Here is a 23,803-nt window from a genome sequence, read left to right on the forward strand (position 1 = left end):
TTTTATAAGATATCTTATTTAATTTGAAAGTAAATAAGATATCTCTATTAGTTATTAAGATATCTCTATAAGTTAATAAGATATATCTATTGATTAATAAGATATCTCTATTAATTAATAAGATATCTTACTTCTTTATAAAAATATCTTTTAAATACATACTTTATAAGATATCTTATTAATTAATAGAGATATCTTATAAACTAATAGAGATATCTTATTAATTAATAGAGATATCTTATAAACTAATAGAGATATCTTATTAACTTATGGAGATATCTTATTAAGTAAATAAGATATCTCTATTATCAACTGTATAAAAGATATCTTATATAGTTAATAAGATATCTTATAAATTAATAGAGATATCTTATATTTTAAATAAGATATATTATATATTTAATAAGATATCGTTATAAACATTTTAATAAGATATCGTTATAAACATTTTAATAAGATATCGTTATAAACATTTTAATAAGATATCGTCATAAACATTTTAATAAGATATCTTATTTACTATATAAGATATCTTATTTAATAAATCAGATATCTCAATTACTATATAAGATATCTCATTTTGTTATTAAGATATCTCAATTAGTTTATAAGATATCTTATTTAACTAAATAAGATATCTCGAAATTGAATAAATATAATAACGGCGTGCCATACAGGTGCAACAAATGCGACAGTGTTAAATATGTTTTGTGGGATCTCAATCATCCTCTAAACCTCTAACCAACGTAGTTCATTTCTGTCTCCTATTTATATTTCATCCCCACATATACAGGAATGGCCACTTCTGAACCAGCAAACACCATGGTCAATCCCACGATAAAACCAAATAAAGATGACATAGAATGTTTGATAATTTACATTGACCCAGAGCACCTGAATGGAGTTGTGAAAAATACAGTCTGGTTTCAATTTGTAATTCAGAAAATAATTGAACTGTGTGGCTTGATAGAAGTGGCCGAGGACTTGGTTCTCAAATTGATGCCAAATTTGCTAGTCTAAGACTTCAGAAATATAAAGATCGGCAAAAGGCCTTTTCTATATCAGCTCAGAATTCTTGGGACTATGAGATTGCAAAGGCGTTAGTTACTTTCTCTTGTGACGTGACACCCTACAAAGTATATTTTGGTTTATGCATTGGTTTTATGATTTAATAGTAAAGTTGTGCAGATGATTATTCTGACAACTCTGCATCTTGTGATTGTACTGTGCATATGCTTATCTTGATAAGACTGAAACTTGTGATAGTGCATAGGCTTATCCTGATAACACTGCATTTTGTGATTGTGCAGAGGGTTATTTTTTACAAAACTGCATCTTGTGATAGTACAGAAGCTTATCCTGACAAAACTGAATCTTGTGATTATGCAGAGGCTTATCTTGACAAAACTGAATCTTGTGATTGTGCAGAAGCTTATCCTGACAAAACTGAATCTTGTGATAGTGCAGAAGCTTATCCTGACAAAACTGAATCTTGTGATTATGCAGAGGCTTATCTTGACAAAACTGAATCTTGTGATTGTGCAGAAGCTTATCCTGACAAAACTGAATCTTGTGATAGTGCAGAAGCTTATCCTGACAAAACTGAATCTTGTGATTGGACAGAGGCTTATCCTGACAAAACTGAATCTTGTGATAGTGCAGAAGCTTATCCTGACAAAACTGAATCCTGTGATTGGGCAGAAGCTTATCCTGACAAAACTGAATCTTGCGATAGTGCAGAGGCTTATCTTGACAAAACTGAATCTTGTGTGGGACAGAGGCTTATCCTGAAAAGACTGAATCTTGTGATAGTGCAGAAGCTTATCCTGACAAAACTGAATCTTGTGATTGTGCAGAGGCTTATCCTGACAAAACTGAATCTTGTGATTGTGCAGAAGCTTATCCTGACAAAACTGAATCTTGTGATTGTGCAGAAACTTATCCTGACAAAACTGAATCATTTGATTAGGCAGAGGCTTATCTTGACAAAACTGAATCTTGTGTGGGACAGAGGCTTATCCTGAAAAATCTGAATCTTGTGATAGTGCATAAGCTTATCCTGACAAAACTGAATCTTGTGATTATGCAGAAGCTTATCTTGACAAAACTGAATCTTGTGTGGGACAGAGGCTTATCCTGAAAAATCTGAATCCTGTGATAGTGCATAAGCTTATCCTGACAAAACTGAATCTTGTGATTATGCAGAGGCTTATCTTGACAAAACTGAATCTTGTGTGGGACAGAGGCTTATCCTGAAAAATCTGAATCTTGTGATAGTGCATAAGCTTATCCTGACAAAACTGAATCTTGTGATTATGCAGAAGCTTTTCCTGACAAAACTGAATCTTGTGTGGGACAGAAGCTTATCTTGACAAAACTGAATCATGTGTGGGACAGAGGCTTATCCTGAAAAATCTGAATCTTGTGATAGTGCATAAGCTTATTCTGACTAAATTAAATCTTGTGATTGTGCAGAGGCTTATCCCTACAAAACAGAATCTTGTGATAGTGCAGAAGCTTATCCTGACAAAACTGAATCTTGTGATTGTACAGGGGCTTATCCTGACTAAACTAAATCTTGTGATTGTGCAGAGGCTTATCCTGACAAAACTGAATCTTGTGATTATGCAGAAGCTTTTCCTGACAAAACTGAATCTTGTGATTATGCAGAAGCTTATCCTGACAAAACTGAATCTTGTGATTATGCAGAGGCTTATCCTGACAAAACTGAATCTTGTGATTGGGCAGAAGCTTATCCGGACAAAACTGAATCTTGTGATTGGGCAGAAGCTTATCCTGACAAAACTGAATCTTGTGATTATGCAGAGGCTTATCCTGACAAAACTGAATCTTGTGATTGTGCAGAAGCTTATCCTGACAAAACTGAATCTTGTGATTATGCAGAGGCTTATCCTGACAAAACTGAATCTTGTGATTGTGCAGAAGCTTTTCCTGACAAAACTGAATCTTGTGATTATGCAGAGGCTTATCCTGACAAAACTGAATCTTGTGATTGGACAAAGGCTTATCCCTACAAAACAGAATCTTGTGATAGTGCAGAAGCTTATCCTGACAAAACTGAATCTTGTGATTGTACAGGGGCTTATCCTGACTAAACTAAATCTTGTGATTGTGCAGAGGCTTATCCTGATAAAACTTAATCTGGTAATTGTGCAGAGGCTTATCCTGACAAAACTGAATCTTGTGATTGGGCAGAAGCTTATCCTGATTAAAACTGAATCTTGTGATTGGGCAGAAGCTTATCCTGACAAAACTGCATCTTGTGGTTTGGCAGAAGCTTATCCTGATGAAAACTGAATCTTGTGATTGGGCAGAAGCTTATGCTGACAAAACTGAATCTTTTGATTGGGCAGAGGCTTATCTTGATAAAACTGAATCTTGTGATTGTGCAGAAGCTTATCCTGACTAAACTGAATCTTGTGATTTTGCAGAGACTTATACTGACAAAACAGAATCTTGTGATCATGCAGAGGCTTATCCTGACAAAACTTAATCTTGTGATTGGGCAGAAGCGTATCCTGATTAAAACTGAATCTTATGAGTTTGCAGCTCTAGGCTTATCCTGACTAAACTGAATTTTGTGATTGTGCAGAGGCTTATCCTGACTAAACTGAATCTTGTGATAGTACAGAAGCTTATACTGGTAAAACTGAATCTTGTGATTTTGATGAAGCTTATCCTGACAAAACTGAATCTTTTGATTAGGCAGAAGCTTATACTGGCAAAACTGAATCTTGTGATTGTGATGAAGCTTATCCTGACAAAACTGAATCTTGTGATTAGGCAGAAGCTTATCCTGATTAAAACTGAATCTTGTGATTGTGCAGAGGCTTATCCTGACAAAACTGAATCTTGTGATTGTGCAGAGGCTTATACTGACAAAACTGAAACTTGTGATTAGGCAGAGGCTTATACTGACAAAACTGAATCTTGTGAGTGTGCAGAGGTTTATCCTGACAAAACTGAATCTTGTGATTGTGCAGAGGTTTATCCTGACAAAACTGAATCTTGTGATTATGCAGAGGCTTATCCTGACAAAACTGAATCTTGCGATTGTGATGAAGCTTATCCTGACAAAACTGAATCTTGTGATTATGCAGAGGCTTATCCTGACAAAACTGAATCTTGAGATTGTGATGAAGCTTATCCTGTTAACACTCAGTCACTGCACTTTGTGATTGTTCAAAGGCGTATCATAATAACACTGCGCTTTGTGATTGTTCTAAGGCGTATCCTAATAACACGGCACTTTGTGATTGTTCAAAGGCGTATCCTAATAGCACTGCACTTTGTGATTGTTCAAAGGCGTATCCTAATAGCACTGCACTTTGTGATTGTTCAAAGGCGTATCCTGATAACCCTGCACTTTGTGATTGTTCAAGGGCTTATCCTGAAAACACTCAGTGACTGCATCTTGTGATTGTTCAAAAGCTTATCCTGATAACACTGCATCTTGTGATTGTTCAGAGGTCAAACCTGATAACACTGCATCTTGTGAGTGAACAGAGGCTTACCAGATTGTTTAGGATTGTGCAGTTTATCCTTGTAACACAGCATTTCATGCTTGATCTAACAAGAATGTGTCCACAGTACACGGATGCCCCACTCGCACTATCATTTTCTATGTTTATTGGACCTTGAAATGGGAATAAATTCTCTAATTTGGCATTAAAAGTAGAATGATTTTATCAAAGGGAACATGTATACTAAGTTTCAAGTTGATTGGACTTCAACTTCATCAAAAACTACCTTGACCAAAAACTTTAACCTAAAGGTGTAACAGACGGATGGACGGACGAACGAACAGACGCACAGACCAGAAAACATAATGCCCCTCTACTTTCGTAGGTGGGGCATAATAAAATTTCTATGGATTGTACAGTGAAGTACCTTGCTACACATGCAGTATCTTAAGTTTATGGAGAAGATAACTCTGCTAAAAAAACTGGATCTTGATTCTGCTTACCTACATATTTAGATTGCGCAGAGGCTTATCCCGTTAATAGATACAAGCACATTGCATCTTGAGTATGTACAAATTGACTTGAAATATTGTAGATATAAACCTTGGATATAAATTTCATAAAAATCTGGGGACACTTATAAATGTAAGAGCACTTTGAAAATTAAAGGCCTCCTGTTAAAGGGGCACTAAATTCATGGTCACCGTTTTGACTAAAATTCTCATATTCTATTTATAACAATGTAAAAATTTTATCCAACTATCAAAAGTCTAAATCTACAGAGCATAGGGTCAATAATATGTAGTTTTGTTTTGTGAGTATTTTTGTCTAGACTCCATCTAATTAACTATCCAGTTGACCTCAAATGACCATATAAGCGATGTAAACATAAATATAAGTATAAATAGATGAAGACAACTTGTGCATTTGGATTTTTATAGGTCTGTTCAATTTTATCTTATAGATTAAAAATATCTATTTCTCATAGTTTTTACCTGTATAAGAACGTTTTATGATGGAACAAATCAGTCATCTAATAATTAACCTTTGTTTCACCTTCAATGTTGACATTCTTTTCCATTAAATAACCAGTACACGTACAATGCATGCATTTTCCATCTCTAGTTAAGGGGTTAAATTGAAGTTCACATGAATACGGATTTAATGAGGTCGAATTATTCACTTGCAAGTGAAAATATTTAGCTTAATTTAACAAAATTGAAGCATTTTGGCTGCTAAAAGCTTATTATTATTTCACTATTTGACTTTCATTATTAATTGAACAAAAACAAATCATACACTAGATTTTTATATTTCTCGTAGTTAGTGCCCCTTTAAGATGCATGCAAGAAAAACAACTGGTACTTGAATGGATATCTTTTATTTTTATCAAACCATCAACAAATTCCTACAAAAAGATAACAAACATATAGGTTATACAATCAACATTTTCCTTACAACAAATAGTAACAAAACAGACAAGTACAAGACAAATATCAGGTACTGCAACAAAAATAGCAGAATGACAACTTTATATCCTGTCGTGGCAACAACTTTATATCCTGTCGATAAATATGTGCAAGTTTGGTTCAATTCTGTGCAACTGATTTCAAAGAGGTGTGCATTACAAAGTTTGACATTTTTAAAATACTTAAAACAACAGGAGTGATACATGTAGTGATACATGTAGGTAATGATTCCTTTCGTGTAGCTTCAGCTGGAGGCTCTCATCTGACTCAATAACGGATTAAAATGAAAATTCCCAGTATTTGTCTTAAATTATTTTTCCTTTATGATTTAAGAGATTATAGAATATTAAAAATATATCAAAATATCTCTAGGCTTTGTATTATCAAGAATATTTCATTATCTTTACTTTTATAGAATATATCAAGGGTACTTAATTTTTTATAAAACATTTTATCATCAGTTATTTCAGTTATTTTTGTGATATCTACCACTTATTTTTTCAGACCAGCAAAAGAGTGGGAACTGTTTTACTGAAGGTGAAATTGCCGTAAAATTAAAGAATTAACAGCACTAAAATCTTGATCCTCAAAGCAGAGTTTGTCAACAAATGGAAAGAAATAAGGTCTAAATGGACAGAATAAGGGTTTGAACTTTAAAAAACAAACAGCTACATGATTCTACACACATAAAGTTGTCAGGCAATAAAATACATTAAAATTACTCCATATATTTCAATATTGTGACATAATAAAGTTCAATGAACAGTTAGTTTCAGAGTTCATGCAAAATGATTTCTGAAACAATTTACTAAAACTCCATGCACTTTACAAAAAACATTATTATGAAAAATAATATAAAACTATTACTATTACAAGCACTGTTGTACCAAACACACAAAATATTTTCAGTGCCAGTCATTTTTTATATATACATTAGTTCCATAAATGACCTCCATCCAGGGAAGTCAAATAAATGTTGTCAACTAACAAGTTTTGCACTCTAGGAGCATTAGAATGGCAGAGTACATCTTTATCAATGAAAAAAAAATGATTAAGGTTGTACCAAACACTTTGACTAAAATCAGTTTGGCTCACATAATTTTCATAAAATTTTAACAAAATATTAATTTCTGACCTTTTTGACAAAAAAATAAAATTTCAAAAAACTTTGGACTTTGCTCTTTGGATAAACAGAAGTTTGACAAACACTAATTTTGATCAAAGAGAAGCTGTCTTTCCTTAATAATAGAAAGTGATTAAAATGTTCAGCGGAATTTTTACAGAGTTATCTCCCTGCAATGTTATGTGCCATTTAAAAAATGTTGTTACACATATACAAAAGGTAGTTATTATTTGCTGATTGAACATAAATTGACAGTAGCAATCATAACATACAGTCTATTGTGGTGAACACCTTAGTTGACCTCTTGATGTATTCTTGTTGTTGGGTTGTCACCTTATTAACATATACCCCTCATCTCTCTTTATAAATAATAAAAAAGGTGAGATTGCATAAATTACCACTGTAACAATTATATCAGTAGTATGAAGCTATGTTTGACAGCTGATTCAAATTGGTGGTTGTTTTTTTTGTAAAATAGAAGAATTAATTAATTATCTCCCTTTATCAAGTCAACAGCTATCAAGTGTTTATTTTACATAAGTTATATAAAGATGAACTTCAACAAACTATACTTTTGCTTTCAGTTTACTGGTAGTTGAATACATATTTTATAAAATATTGAATATATAAGACCACAATCGTATTTTAGAGAAAAATAATAAAGTTGTTCACAATATTTTTAACAAGGCATATTTTTTTTTTATCAGGGCTGTTCTATAAAACCATATAGGGTACCCAAGTATGGTATCTGAAAATAAGTAACAATTTTTAGGGGAAATTTCAGAACTTCTAATAAGTTTAACACCAAACCCATATTTGAGATTTTGAAATGCTTTCCCTAGGTACCATGTATATTTTTTATTAACTGACTCGATCATTTATTAGAAAAAGATGTTATTTCTTGTTCTTTGACAATATGTATGTACTGGTATTAACATACATGATTTTTTTAAAGTTGTTAAATGAATGCAAGATACATATCTTCATATCCTCCAATTGTAAAATCAATTTTACAGGGAAAAAAAATAGTTGCATGAAGTTCAGAAGATGAAATAGCTATTATGGTACTGGTCTGCATAATGCAACACTTAAACTTGAACAAATCAATATAACATACATACATTGATTTGATCAAGAATGTTAAAACTTATATCATGCTTAACAATTTATGGAGATTACAGTCAAACTACTGTAGATACAAAGTTATAGACTAGAAATAATACATAGATAGTCTTGGTTGTTATTTCATTCAAATGTTCCCTCTATAAAAGTGACTACCCTTTCTGTATAATCAAAGTCCAATTGTCTCTGATAATCTGTCCCAGATTACCCATACTTATAAACCAAGAAATCTGTCATCCCTGTATATTTACTGGCAAACATTTTCCCATCACCTGTTGGATCAGAGAATGCCACTTGACTCTTCTCAATGTATGACCCATACTGAAACCATTGTCTGAAATAGAAAAGGTCATAATTCAGTTTTAAGAAATACAAGTTCTTTATTCAATGAAGTGGAGAAAGTCTCAAGCATCATAGGAATATTATTCATATGAATAGCATTTGATAATAAAGTATTAAGATAGTGAATTATAAATCTTAACTTAATTGAATCTGTCAGAAAAACTACTGTTGTGTTATTGTATATTTCATTTTCAAAACTGAAACAGAAATATTTAACAAATCAAAAAGCTATTCATTATACGAAATTGATATTATTATTCAATTATATTTTTGTTTTTTTATTGTTTAAGGTTTTAATTTAGCTCTTGTGTTTTGTGTCATGTTTACTATCAAATTAAGATTAGATAAAAATAAAATATTTCTTTTTCTACCTAACAGCATCTAACAATTTGGAAGCTACTCCTGTTCGTCTTTGTTGTCCAAACACCCAGATCCTGCTGATTCCCACAGCAGCTGGTTCTGGATCAGAGTTACAATACCATGGTCTGTGTCCAGGCTGAGGATTATCTGATTGGGAAGGTTGACTCTCTGGAATCACTCTGTAACCCTAAAAAAAGAATCAATGGTTAATATATCTAACAGACAACATATCACAATTTGAAATATTTTTGTTAAAGTGTTTTAAGTTATTGCATGGACAACAGTCTAATTATCTACTTTCAGTACTTCAGCCAATTTCAACAAAAATTAGTGAAAATGGACATTGACCTTCATATATTCACAGGAAACAATCATATCAAAATTGAAAAGACTGTCAAACAGTTTTCAAGTTATTGTGTGGAGAAGGCTTTACATATAACTTTTTGCTATTGAAAGGTCTACAACTAAACAACTATAAAACTGAAATCATGGAAATCTAAATTAACCTTTATTTAGTTTATACAGGAAACTACATATCTAAATTTGAAAAGATTTAGACAAAGCTTTTTATCAAGTTCATGAACAGATACTGCTGAACACCCCGATGCCCGCCATGACTTTCAGAAATCCAGTTAAAAATTGACATAGTTACTGTGGTTTAACCAGAAAATGGCATTGTTTGGTGGTTATTTGCATGCTGTTTGTTGGTTATTTGCAGACATGTGTCTCATCATGAGCATCCTAAAGACAAATTGTTTATCATTATAGGTGAAAGTATGGACAATATTGTTGATATTTCTATTTCCATTAATAAAAATTTGTAAGGGTTCCGGGGAACCCAGTGTCTCGCCTACTTTTGCTGTAACTCCCAGGTTCAACAAAACTGAGGAAAACAATCAATAAAATATTCCTCTTGATACTATCTTTTGATTGTAAGAAGCTTCTGTCCAAGTTTGGTAAAAATTTCAGGGTAGTTTATGAATCGAATAAATGTTTTAAAAGCTTTAACTGCAGACTGTATGTAATGTTAACTGGAAGAAAAACTAAGTCCATTTTTAAGTAAAATACAGATACACAGGTACCAAATATTAACAAAATTTCCTTTCTAGATACTAGATTCTGATCATAAAGTTGATAAACAAGCTTCTGACCAAGTTTGGTACAAATTTTAAATAGCATAAGAAAGTATTAAATTTTTTGAAAATTTAACCACTGAGTGAATGTGTTGTTTCCTGGCAGAAAACCTAAGTCCATTTAAAAGTAAAATACAGAAAAAATGGATTTATTTTTTTACAAAATTTACTTCTGGATACTATCTTATAACCATAAACAAGCTTTTGTCTAAGTTTGGTACAAATCCAGGATAGTTAAAGAAAGTTATTAAAATTTTAAAAACTTTAACCACAGAGTGAATGTAATGTTTCCCTGCAAAAAAAATAAGTCCATTTATAAACAAAAAACAGAAAAAATGGAATTTTATTTTTACAAAATTTCCTTTTGGATACAATCTTATGATCATAAACAAGCTTCTGTCCAAGTGTGGGAGAAATCCAGTATAGTTTAAGAAAGTTATTAAATTTTCAAAAAACTTTAACCACAGAGTGAATATTTGTGGAAGCCGCCGCTGCCGGAATGTAGTCTCGCTTTTTCGACTAAAGACGAAGGCTCGACAATAAATCGAGAACCCCTAGAATCATTTGAAAAAGTTTGTCTCAAGTAGTGTTTCCGATATTTCTTGAACTCAACTTACCTGCGTCACTGGTTCAGCAATACAACACCCATCCACTTTCTTATCTTCTGATATAAATAAGAAGGCCTGTTCAGAAAATAATAAATGAATCATTTAGTGAATTATTAATTGAAGATTTTGATACAATCTATGCAGGAAAATAATTTATCATTGTTCAACATTTGAAATCAAGTAGTCAAGGTCATTAACGCTGACCCCTTTTGTAATGATTGTTCAAAATAAAAAAACACGAAACTAATTAAGGTGAACAAAGAAACAAGTGGCAGAAGACTTCAAATATATAGTCAGTAAATTGATTACAAAATGGCAGAAATGAATCTTATTCAGAAGAAGCTGGGACACGAGATGAAGTAGCTGTAAATGTTTGAAATCATAATTGATTTGAAGGTAATCAAGCATGGAAAATGCAGCACTAGTTTGGATCCAATAGACAACTTTCGAGTTTGATGCATTTCCGTCAAAAACTCTGGTTTTAGTGAACGTCATTTGTGCATTTAGGGGCCCCGTCACTTCCATTCCAATGTTGAGCAAGTGGTTGGAAAACTATAATTCTATATTGTACAAATTATTCGGCAAATTGAACTCTCCAAATTGACAATCACCATTGCTGTCATTAGGGAATTGTCAATAAGTACGTACAGAACAACCATTATTTCTAGTTTATCCTCCACAATGACGATCACTTAGACACTTGATGAACGTAAATAGTGCAGGGATACAGGCTACCCTCTCTATCTGGAAATCACTTCATAAAGGCGCGCATAATTGCAGAGTTTTTCCCAGTGACGAATGAATCCAAAGTGGTCTATTTGCAAACTGGTTTCAGAGGCTAAAATCTCTGATAACAGATGGTTAGTAATTGCATTATGGCAAATTTCTCATACTTGTCCTCTTGGGCCAAGCAGTCTAAAAATCACCAACAGTTTACCTTATATTTTGACTTGGAGGCTAGAGAAGCTTCAGGAAATCCCATTTCTTTCCCCATTATATTGTTGATATCTTCAATCTACAGAAAGACATTAAATATATCATATCAACATTACTCCAAATTCATAATTATGCAAGTATAAAACCAAAAGCTTCTGAATAACTAAGTTGCTTAGTTTTATATCTAACAATATTCATAATGAAAAAATATACCATTACTATTCTGAACTAATAAAGAACAAAAGTATAGCTAAAAGAAAAGGCACACTGTTCATTTATCATTCTAAACTTCGCCATTATAAACCTGTGATAAAAAAATGATTCAACTCTGGCAAGAAATGTACACACTAGAGTACTTACAAGAAGGGACAAACCGACAGACACCAGGTTGTCAATGACCCTTTGTGCAGGGGACAAACATAGGATTCTATCATAGTTTCATCAACATAAATAAACAAGTCACAGGATGTATCTTATCTTTTTCAAAAAAGTTTTTTTTTTAATACTAATTTGGTTCTGTTTTACTATTGTGATCTGTTTGCAATGATATCCTGAAAGTGAAAGAATTAACTTACTTTTTTAACAGCATACTTTGGATCATCATGTACAACCATTATAATCCTGCTACAATCTTCTGAAAATTCTTGTACAACTCTCTCTTTCTTCCAACCCTATTCAATAAATAATTTAACAAAATCTATGAGTAATAAAAATAATTCCATTTGAAGACATCCACTATAATTCTGCAATCAAACTGAGGTACAAATGCATGCAATAAAAATCGTCCTGTTCCTTTATTGATACTTATTTTTTTCAATAACAGATATTGCTAGGAAATTAGTTAAAACTTTTCAATTTTAAAATATACAATTACTGATTTCTAGCAAATAACTTGGCAATCACCATGTCAGCAGGGTTTTAGAACATCTGTTGTTTGACCTGCTAGTCGAACACATTTAAATAATTTGTTAAAATATAGTTTTTTAAATTTTTTTGTTTTTTTTGGAAAATGTTGCTTGTGCTTTATTTAGACCCCTATACCAAGAAATTAGTTTTGCATGCACACGTACATAAATTGAGGTTTTTATTCAATGCAATTATAGGTTTTTATGACTTGTATGTATATATATTTATAATCCAGAAGGAAATCCCAGCAGATATCTTACTACATGAATAATTTCTTCCTTTAAAGAAAATATGCTATCATTTATTATTTTTATTGCAAAATACCCCAAAAGGGGCTGTAATATGTAAGCAATATTATAACTGTGATGATACATTGCTTCCTAGAATGTGATGCTATGTGAAATGATTTTCTTACTAATTTCTAGAAACAAGATGGTAAGTCAGATTCCATGTTTTCCTGCAGAATGTTGTAGAGAATTTGTGAGTAGAACGCAGAAGAATCTTAACAGCTCAGATATTCTTGGAATCTTTTTTGCATAACAACTTACAGGGAATTTTAGGACACTAAGGAGATCTTGATGAAACTTATCATGAGTGGATTCATCTCCTGGATCAGCATGTCTGTATACCATTCCACATACTTCACACTGGACTGCTCCAAACTTCTTTTGGCCAGCATCCTAAATATAACAGTTTGATGAATTAACTTTCAAAACACAAGATTTTTAGTTTTGATTAACATACCAAGTAGATTAAGATATACATTGCACATCTTTTGGTGTTGTCAGTCTTAATCTTCTTTGTTAAGCAGTGGTGTTAATTTGCGTCTTTCTCCAACTTATGGTATTTCATTGCCACCTTTTTTTGCAATAAAATAATTTAGTGAATAATCATGATAATTGCTCTTTTAGTTTGCTGTTCTTTGTTGGTATTGTGTAATGTTCAATATAAATAAATGACCAGTACTAAAGTCTGTAATGGTTTTGAACTCAAGACGATTAAAATTTCAGACAGAGTATGTGAGTGCAATTTACCAACAACTCAGTGAATGTTAAATAATTGCAATACTATAAATATATGGAAAAGGGTTTATGATGAGACAGCAACCCAAGCATACAAATAACCAAGATACTTCAAAATATCAACATATTGTCTGTGACACTGTACACATGTATCTATACAATACATCAAGCACTAATTCAACTTGAATCTATGAATGTAGTTGTAAAATTGAAAATGATGGCTCCCAATAGTTCACAATGAGACTGTTCTGTTGTGTTTCAGTAAGAGATTAATGGAGACGAGACTGTAATGACATCTTGTCAAATGTGCATTTACATGTAATATTACAAAATAATGAACATACCACAACCATTTGTTCTCTACTTTCTTTATCCATTCTGGTTCTAATTCTGGGGGATTGTCTAGGTGACATTTTTCTGTAATATATAGTTTATACAAAATTATTGTTCATCTGGCATTTACCTTTATTGAATTCAAATGTATATGATATCTAATTCTTACTAAATTCAACTAACAGTTATTTATATAGCTAATTAATGCCCCTGTGATCCCAAGGTTTTACCAATTTTCGAGGTTTTTTAAAAGATTTTTTAGTGTGGAGAAAAAAACATAATATATATGTCCCTCATAATTAAACATAATATATATGTCCCTCATAATTAAACATAATATATATGTCCCTCATAATTAAAATATTTTGTATGTATATGAAGATTCTAATTTTCTAATAAAAGCTGAACAATTACTACAGGATTAAAATGACCTTTAAAAATGAAGCATACAGTACTCTTCAAAAATATCGATTCGATAACTTTTTTCTCCGATTTCCGTGTTTCTCGGAATCACACCGAGTACCGCGGATTTCACTCCTAAAATCCTCCAAAGATTCTCTCCCAACACCGCATGGCTGTTAATTGGTTTATTGCCCATCGGATGTACTTCAAATTAACGACGCGTGACAACATAATTGGATTACCCAGATAATTTACCTTTGAACATTTAATCGATCTTGGTTGCACAGGTGTGCTTTAAAATCATGGTATTATAAATTGAACAAATGTTTTCCTTTCTTTGACAGATAAAGATGTGACAATATCATTTAGAAGAAGATAATTATTATATTTTATATTTGTGTCTTATGCCGTTATCTTTAAAATAGAACGTACATACGAAAAAGTATGAAGAAAATTGTTATTTTGTGTTTCTATTACAGTCCAGTCAGGTCATACATTGTGTTCTTTCAGCAAGGACGATTTTGCCACAATTAGTTTCTTTTATAACTTATTCAATAAGCAATATCAGCGCATTAATTGTTCATTATTAAAAAATCAACTGGCTAATAAAATCATGTTGTTTTTTCGGTAACCCGATTCATCGGATCATCAAGTATATATTTCTTTCTATCTTGTTCACCATTGTAAAGTTAAAACTATTACTTGTATTATTTGTCTGCCTCTTGTTACAGTGTAAACTGTCTAGAGTGTTAATAAAAGTTGAAGTTAGTAAACTTAATTTATTGAGCAATGTAAAATATGATGTTTCACCACCTCGGTACATTTATACAGACTTGAATAATTCAAATTACGAACAGAAACTTTTCAATGACAACTCTGTTGACAAAGGAAATAATTTCAAGTGATATTGATAGTGCTCGTCATTTTCGCATTTTACGGAACGGTTTTCAAATTGACGAAAGTATTTATATCAATTTCGTCATTTTGAATTTGGAAAGTGAAAAATATTTTCACATTAATTACATAATAAATGTACTACAATTCTACCGGTGTTTGACAAGTTTATGACGCTCAATCATTTTACGTTTACAAAAGATGTTAAAAGTTGTGATGATAAGTAATCCGCTTATCGCTATCCGATAGGTCACTAATCCTTTAATTATTAATAAAATTTATCAAACCTCATAATTGCCCATCATAATATTCTATTCCAGTTAAATCAGTCATCATTTTATTTTCAAAATTTCCCAACCGCCTACAATTGGCATTTCTTTATCGTATTATCATGAGTATTGTCATTTGAATACAATCAATCACCCCGGACAATTTCCATCATAATTTCAATTAATACATCACCAACTGTAAATCTATATTATTGACCATGGACATATAACTAATGTACTTTCTTTTTTGAAAGATAAAACATTAAAATTCAAATAGTTAAAAATGTGTTCACGTTTATTCGGATAAGAATTATATTTTCCGGATAAATCAATTGTAAAAGGACCTTCTGGAGCCTCAATACGATTGCACAAAAATGTCGTTCTGCAACTTTAGAAACCTTGAATGGACTTTCCCACGGTCGGCCAGAAAGGTCACCCGAGTTTACTAGTACGCGATATTTTTTCCCACCCTTTAAAAAACTCGTGCTGTGGATAACATTGATGTTAACTATTTTTAGCAATTAACATTGTTAAGTAAGTCAAGTTCAAGTTCAACCCAAACTGTTGATAACTGAGATGTGTATCGTGGAATTGTCTTCGCACGGCAAATAATTGTTTTTAAAATCTTTTGTTGAAAATACACAAATTTACATTCATTGTGCGAAAGTTAATATTAAACAAAGACGAATTAATGCAGCTGGAAGTATTCTTGTTGTAACGGAAATGTATTATTATTCTGCTGTACTGCCAACAAATCGTAAAACGAAAATGCCGTAATTGTTAAGCATAACGAATGGTGAATAATATTTTCCTTTTTACTTGAATATACAAAACTTTCAAACACGTAATTTTATTTAACTGCTCAGTTTAATTTAGCGAAAGTTTCCGGTTATTTTTACACAAGTATGCTCATTTCGTCAATAAAATATTAATTTACTGGTGAAGACATCGAGGTCAAAATTAAGTAGTTTTCATTTTTTATAAAACTTAAATACAATTGAAAGAATTAACAACAACATTTTGCTTTTAAATCTTTTATTCATTCCAGCAATTAGATAATCGTAAAAAGAAAATGCCGTAGATTGTAGATTTACACAATTATTACGGAGCAATTATTTTGTCTAATGAATGGTGAATAAATTTTCCTTTTTACTTGCATATATAAAACTTTTAGACTTATAATTTTTAAATAAAGACTTTAACTTTGAAGTAGAATATTTTGTTTTTCACATATTCCGCTATATTTTATAATCGTTTTTTTTTAAAGCAAGTACATTAAGGTTAAGATATTTTTAGATGGGCTAACAAAAAATACGAAAATATTTTGACTTTAGTTTTTATTACCACAAATGAAATTTAATTAGTATAAAAGACATTTAAAATTATACACCTGTTTGACACTTAAACTGGTACAGTAGACCGGAAATATAATTCTTTATTACTTCAACCTTTACCTGTCAGGTAATCCAATTACCCATTCAGTCTTGTGCCGATATAGATCAAAGTAGGATAAGGGCAATTAATTCCTCGGTGTAGAGAGTGAGCTCGTTATCACAATAAACATTTACCTGATTTTGGGAGAGATTACTCCCAAATTCCTCCCAACATTTTGGGAGGAATATCGGAGTTTTTCGGAGTGGCTCCGACATTTTCCTCGGTGTAGGGTGTGGGAGAGTTGGTACTCTTGAAGGGTACTGTAAGTATACACAACTTAATAAATATGAATAGAATCTGTAAATTCCAAGTATTTTCTCTACATTTATACTATATGATAACGAAACATTAAGCTGATGCAGATTTAAGCATATTCTTAAGATAGCTAAAATGGTAGTAATTGTTGGTCTCTAGTTTCAAAAATATTTGTGCCTGCATTTGAAATAAGCTGCTCTAAACATTGATAGAAGTAATCAATCTGTTAACAAACCTCAGTGATTTATTTGGCCCAGCTTGGACTACTGGTGAAGTATTTGGTGTACCATTGAATATGGAGAAAAAGTTATTGCTTTTTCTGACAGAGGGTCCAGAAATCTCACTTCCTGTTTCAGAAATATCATCGGTTTTAGTACTGTCTGTGAACAAATCAGCTGACCCATCTAATGAAGCAATGTCACTGTCTTGTTGTGTCTGACTTAAACTTTTGTTTACAATTTTTCCAGGTGATTTATTAAATACAGATTTATTTCTTGGACTTCTAGCTGGACTTTGTGTTTTTATTTGCATTATCTTTTTTGGGGTGCACTGACTAGGAGGCTCAGACAGTTTTCCATCAAATCCAGAATCTAAACTACTGTCAACCTCTTTTAAAGAATCCTTGATAGACTCATTGACTTGGTTGGTACTTCTTTGAGGTGAGTCATCAAACACTTCTGTAACTTTACTTTTGTTCATAATAATATTTGAAGGACTCAGTTTAGGAAGACTGGATAAACTTCTCCTCTTGGGAAGAAATTTCAAGTTAAATCCTTTACTTATGATGACACTACCCATGGCTTTTGATGCTGATGCAGGACTTTTAGATTTGAAAAACTTCCGACCTGGGATCTGCTCATTAATAATATTCTGAACAACAGCGGGAACAGGTGTTACAGGAGTTTTTGACTCTTTCTTGTTGGCAGCTGTCACTTTTTTGGCAGATTTTGGTGATGACTTCTTCTTTCTGGGTACAGATTTCTTTCCACTTGATTTTGGTGAAATTTTATTGAACCTGTTATTTCTTGTTCTGTAATAAAAACAATATTTATAAAGTAAACTAAAAAAGTGTACAGTATATAAAAGCTAAACAAACTTCCCTGAACCAATGATACATGCAATATTGTAGTAGTAAATACTAGTTATTACTTCAAACATATATCTTCTTAATACATCTCACAACTAAATTTTCATAAATAAGCATGGATTTGGACTTCTCTTGAACTGAATTTTAATGTGCGTATTGTTATGCATTTACTTTTCTACATTGGTTAGAGGTATAGGGGGAGGGTCGAGATCTCACAAACATGTTTAACCCCACCTCATTTTTGCGCCTGTCAGGAGCCTCTGGCCTTTGTTAGTCTTGTATTATTTTAATTTTAGTTTCTTGTGTACAATTTGGAAATTAGTATGGGTTCATTATCACTGAACTAGTATATATTTGTTTAGGGGCCAGCTGAAGGACGCCTCTGGGTGCAGGAATTTCCCGCTACATTGAAGACCTGTTGGTGACCTTCTGCTGTTGTTTTTTTATTTGGTTGGGTTGTTGTCTCTTTGACACATTCCCCATTTCCATTCTCAATTTTATTCGGTATCATTACCATATATTAACCGATTATCAAGATTATCTAAATATTTTTACTGTAAAAAATCATAATGATGAAAATTTGATTATTTATTGATCAGATTGTTCCCAACCAAAACTACATGTAAGATAGAAATTGCTGACCCCAACAAGATTTAAGAAAGAGTGTTTTGTGTCATTTCTATAGATAAGAATCTTGTTTCTGTAAAATCATTCCGTCAAGTTTGTAATAAAATAATCAAAATCAAGTGAAAACATTGTCAGAACTTATCTAATTGAATTACAATCATCAGCTCAGTAAAATATTATATTTGGATTGAATTGTCTCCCTTTGTATATATTATAAATATAATTATTTTCTGTGACTGTATCTTGCATTGATTTGTAGGATCCTTTACTATAAATAATTGAGCTGATCTGTATCTATAACATCGCCATGCCTTATATATCATGTACTGTAGTACGCCGCTAGGTTACAACTGACGAGGAAAGGTAACACACAGCCACCAAAAGCTTTATTTTGAAGCCCAGGTGTTCTTCTAGTCTAACAGGACAGCTGCAGTGCAGGCGATTTGGTGTCACGATATCTCAGTAGCATGGGTTCGAATCCCAGCTAGGGTAGAACAAAAAATTTGCGAAAGCAAATTTACAGATCTTACATTTTTGGGTTGATGTTTAGAGGAGTGGTAAAATGTACGTCTGGGTCAGTGACAACTCTACAACAGATTTCTATATATACATGTATATTTGAAAGTAAGTAAAAGCAAGATTGTTTGACCATCATAACAAACAACTATGTTGAGTTTCATGAAATTTTGAGATAAGTTGTTTTCAAGTTACAGTGGGACAGACAGACTGATATGCCAGACTTTAGTATACCATGATACGTCCAGTCAAAATTTTGATAGGCGTATAAAAATAGTGCTGTAAATGTTTGTATGCAGCTGACCCTTATTTTGTGACTGCCAGCAAGAATGCGAAGTATATAATTTTACTTAAAAACCAGTGTTTAAAATGGTCAAGTAAGGGCATTAATTCAGTCAAATATAAGAGGTATAAAATGTATCTGAAAAGTCAAGCACTTTGCAAGATATATGACAGAAATTAAAACAAAACTCCCAAGTTTTATTGTTTGTAAGGCAGATAAGTGTTTAAGACTAGCTAATCTTTGAGGCTATCAGTCAATTATGTGTGCTATATTATACAAATTCAAACTTTAGAACTAAATGTTAGTCAGTCTTTCTGAGCCAATCTATTTACCTATCTTTCAAGACTTGGACAGGTTCTGAATCTGAGCTTGTACTAGACAATTTGAAGACATCTTTCTTCACTTTACTGCTGGTTTTTAAGATCTTCCCTGGCACATTCTTTCTAAGTGTTAGAAATTCTTCTTCCTCTTCTCCTTCTAACTTGCTCAAAACCTTTGTTGCTGCCTTGCGTCTTCCTGGGGAATGTGGGAAGCTTTTCTTTTCTCGACCACCATAAAATGATTTGACCGTAAACTTTGAATCATCATCACTTTCTGTAGATGATTCTCTTACCCTCTTTATTGGTGGTGGTGTGTTCTCTGTAAAGTCCAAACTTGTCCTGTCAACAAAATGTTATCACATAAATTAGAGAACAAGAAAAAAATGTCAAGCAATCTACAGCAGACTTTAATAATCATAAATTGAAAACTTTCAAGTTCTACACTTTGAAGATCCCAATGTACCTTCATTTATAATCAGATCTTGATTAGAACGAGAATACAGCTGTAAAATATCAAAACATATTTGTTAATAATAAATGTGAAGAATAGAGGTGACTTAAACATTGAAGAATACTTTTTCTCAGAGAACTGTTGTTGTGAATTTCATTGTCACTGAAACAATTTACTTGATTTTTTATGATTTTGTAGATTTACTATTGTGTAACTTTTATGACATTCATGTATATAATCATAGATCATTGCATTAATTGATGGCAGTTATATAATTGAGTTCAGTGGGAAGTTACTGAGTCTCTAATTTATGGCAAGTCCAAGCTTAAGGCAAGCACCATTTAAAAATATGCTATTATGAAATAGGAGACTGGTATGAAATATCTGTCACACGTACACCAATGGCAATGTATAGAATATTTTGGATGATGTCCCCCTTTTTTGAACAACAACTGTAGCAGATTTTTAAAACTTTATTCAATTGAATAACAATCATCAGCTCAGTAAAAATCTGAAATTGAATGGTCTCCATTTGTATGTATACATTTGAAAGTGTGTAAAATCAATTTTCATATCTCAATACACAGATTTAATAAATTTCATTTGTTTACTTTTAGTTACAGACACTGATACAGTACTTACTTAAAATGCCAAACTCTCTCTCTGGCTTACGTCTTACATTTGTTTTTACAGACATAAGTTTTTAATCAATGTTTTTATTCTGAATGTATGCTAAATGGTCAACTACAGCTGCCTATAGCTATGTCATTTGGTGTGAAGTAGAATCATCAGCTATCACACGTCTCTTAATTTTATATCATATTTAATAGTAATTACAAGACATGAAGCCTACATGCCATAAGTGGAGGTATGCAAAATGAAAATGTGATTGGAATATAGTCTCAACTCCTTGTATGGGAATCTAATGTGTTTTTTCTTGCGTTTCTTTTTTATTTCAATCAATGTGTTTATTCTTAATTCATGCTTCATTTATTTGTGATTTTTACAATTAAGTTTGAAAACATTTATCTCATGTAATTCATTTATGTAAATTTTTTCTGCCATATATTCACCTTGCTGTCCTTTTTTCTGGTGACGGTGTCCATCTTCTTTTTCTGGCTTGTCTAGTATCCATTACCATAGAAACTACAAATCTGTTATTAACCTGAAATGAATTTCCGATTTAACATAACTGAACTTAATGTGGATAATCAAAGGAAGCCATATGTTAAATGGTCATATACCTGAGTTTTCAAGCAAAATCAAAAAAATTTTGAAAGACTAATATGGCCCAGCTTGTCTGGCAAAACAGCCGTTGGAAGTCAGAAAATTTATCTCGAACTTATAAGCTGTAACTTGCTAAGCTCAGGGACCTGTGTTAGTCCAAATAATTATGCCGTTTTAATACAGCTTTTTGATAAAAAAAAAAAAATTGGACGCCTTGCATTGAAGGAAGGCGTAACAGCAAAATTAAAAAAAAACTTTTTAGAGGGTGGGTCTTTTCACCACCGAACACCGCAAATACCAACAACCACTAAGAAAAACTGTGATATTATACAATAAAACGATGAAATAAATTAAATTGCATATAATTTAATCAATTTTTAGATTTTTATGGGCATCATTTTTATGTTAAAATCGATAATCAATATAAGGAAAAACGTCTCTGGATTTATCACTTTCCGGATTACATTATATATGTGTGTTATAAAATTCAAGTATTTTCATAATTAGTAAACAATTCAAGTATCCTCGTTCTCTGTTCATGGGTTATATTTTGATATTTGTCTCTTTTCTTATTATTGGTACAACTATCTATTTAAAAAAAAATAATGGAAAAACATATATTTGAGGTGTCCATGAGGGTCTGCAGAGTTCAAAAAGTGGGTTGTTATAGACTCTTCTTTTCTGTTATCGGTAGATATTTGGACTCTTAGTCTTCTAATTTGTTGAATTAATAACTTGAATATTATATTTAAGTACCATTTATAACGATAAAAGTCAAAATAATAAACTTTTGGGGTGTTCGGTGGTGTGCAGTGGTGTGCGGAGGTGAAAAGATCTACCGCTTTTTAGACGACATAATTATTTGGACTAGGAACTGTGTATGAAATCCATGCTCAAACCAACTATGGCACTAGTATGAAGTTCAAAACATGCTAAACTGCTTAAAAATATATATACCTGGCTATGTATCAACTACTCAAGGGGAGCAATTAGGATTTCATCTCAAACCGTCAATCTATGCATTTCATCAATTGTTTACACGAAATTATGCTCATTATGTCAAATTCAATTCAATACGAGTATGAATTTTGATTCCGTTGAAAAAAAAAATGATTATTCAGATTATGTAACTTATTCGATGTTCAGTCATGGCTATTTATTGACCGTGGCCATGCTGTGGAAACTGTGTTTTGTTTTTGTTTTCTGAATGTTTATCTGAAAAGAAGTGTTTGTTTCGGCTATGGTTTCCTGTTTGAACATTCATTATACATAATAGTGGTTATACAGTTCCGTTAAATAACGCACATACTTGCTTTAAATATTTTCTTTGATAAATATTCTGTGAGATTGGATTTAGTCGGGCTAATTATTTGACATGTCCCTCCAAAATAAATTTGCCGCCAATTGGCTAGTCTAACTTACGGGGCAATGACGGAAAATATTCCGTATTTCGCTATTGCAGCGAAAAAAGTGTAATACTATCTAAATTTTAATTGCAGCATAAATAAAATAAGAATATAGCCATCTAAGATTGTAGTTAAAACCATTGGCTTTGTAAAAATTATAAACCAAAATTGAGTGAGTTAGTAAATTTTATTAAGAGTCGGCATACATAAACATAATAACAGACAAAACATGAGCCCTGGCCTTGCGGTCATAAAACTTTCGAGCACGATTTTTGTACTCCGAGCACTGAGCAAAGTTTTATGACTTCAACCCCTGGTGAGCTCGGCTTTAACCGACTATCACTTAAAAAAAAATCATGCAGCATTATGCAAATAATAACCAATACAATTAAAAAGCATACAAATATAATGAAAGAAAATTTATTTGATTTATCAGCCTCCAGAGTCAAACTCAAAGCTCATGTACCAAGCGCCTCTATGTGCATTGAACGGAAGCGGGGGGGGGGGGGGGGGGGGGCATATTGGTTGTGTTCGAATGTTGTGTGTTGGACCAGTGGAAAATCAATTTTACAAAAGCGGGGAAATTTGTGAATATAAAAATACCATAACACCAAGAAAATTATATGGCTTTTCATATAACAAGTAATAAGTACTTTATGGAACTTATCACATATTTCTTATAGTTTTCCCCTATCTGCTAAGAAAACATAATTTCAAGCTGGAAAATGTGACATATCCCAGCGGCACCTGCTATCACCTTGTATATAGTAAATCGCTCCCCACGGTTAATTAAA

General features: G+C 32.1%; 1 protein-coding gene across 1 annotated transcript; it reads right to left on the reverse strand.

Moving 5' to 3' along the window:
* Positions 1 to 5,849: 5,849 nt before the first annotated feature.
* Positions 5,850 to 23,021, reverse strand: LOC134694347 (N-acetyltransferase ESCO2-like). The gene is made up of 11 exons (XM_063555355.1): positions 22,913 to 23,021; positions 21,450 to 21,541; positions 19,938 to 20,264; positions 17,328 to 18,122; positions 13,850 to 13,922; positions 13,032 to 13,163; positions 12,153 to 12,248; positions 11,579 to 11,656; positions 10,651 to 10,716; positions 8,912 to 9,087; positions 5,850 to 8,532 (listed from the first exon to the last, which is right to left on the reverse strand). Exons 2-11 carry the CDS (start codon positions 21,515 to 21,517, stop codon positions 8,403 to 8,405), a joined length of 1,941 nt encoding a protein of 646 aa, XP_063411425.1. The 5' UTR covers positions 21,518 to 21,541; positions 22,913 to 23,021; the 3' UTR covers positions 5,850 to 8,402.
* Between the last annotated feature and the right edge of the window lie 782 nt (positions 23,022 to 23,803).

Source organism: Mytilus trossulus, chromosome 1 (genome assembly GCF_036588685.1).
Source record: "Mytilus trossulus isolate FHL-02 chromosome 1, PNRI_Mtr1.1.1.hap1, whole genome shotgun sequence".
NCBI lineage: Eukaryota > Metazoa > Mollusca > Bivalvia > Mytilida > Mytilidae > Mytilus > Mytilus trossulus.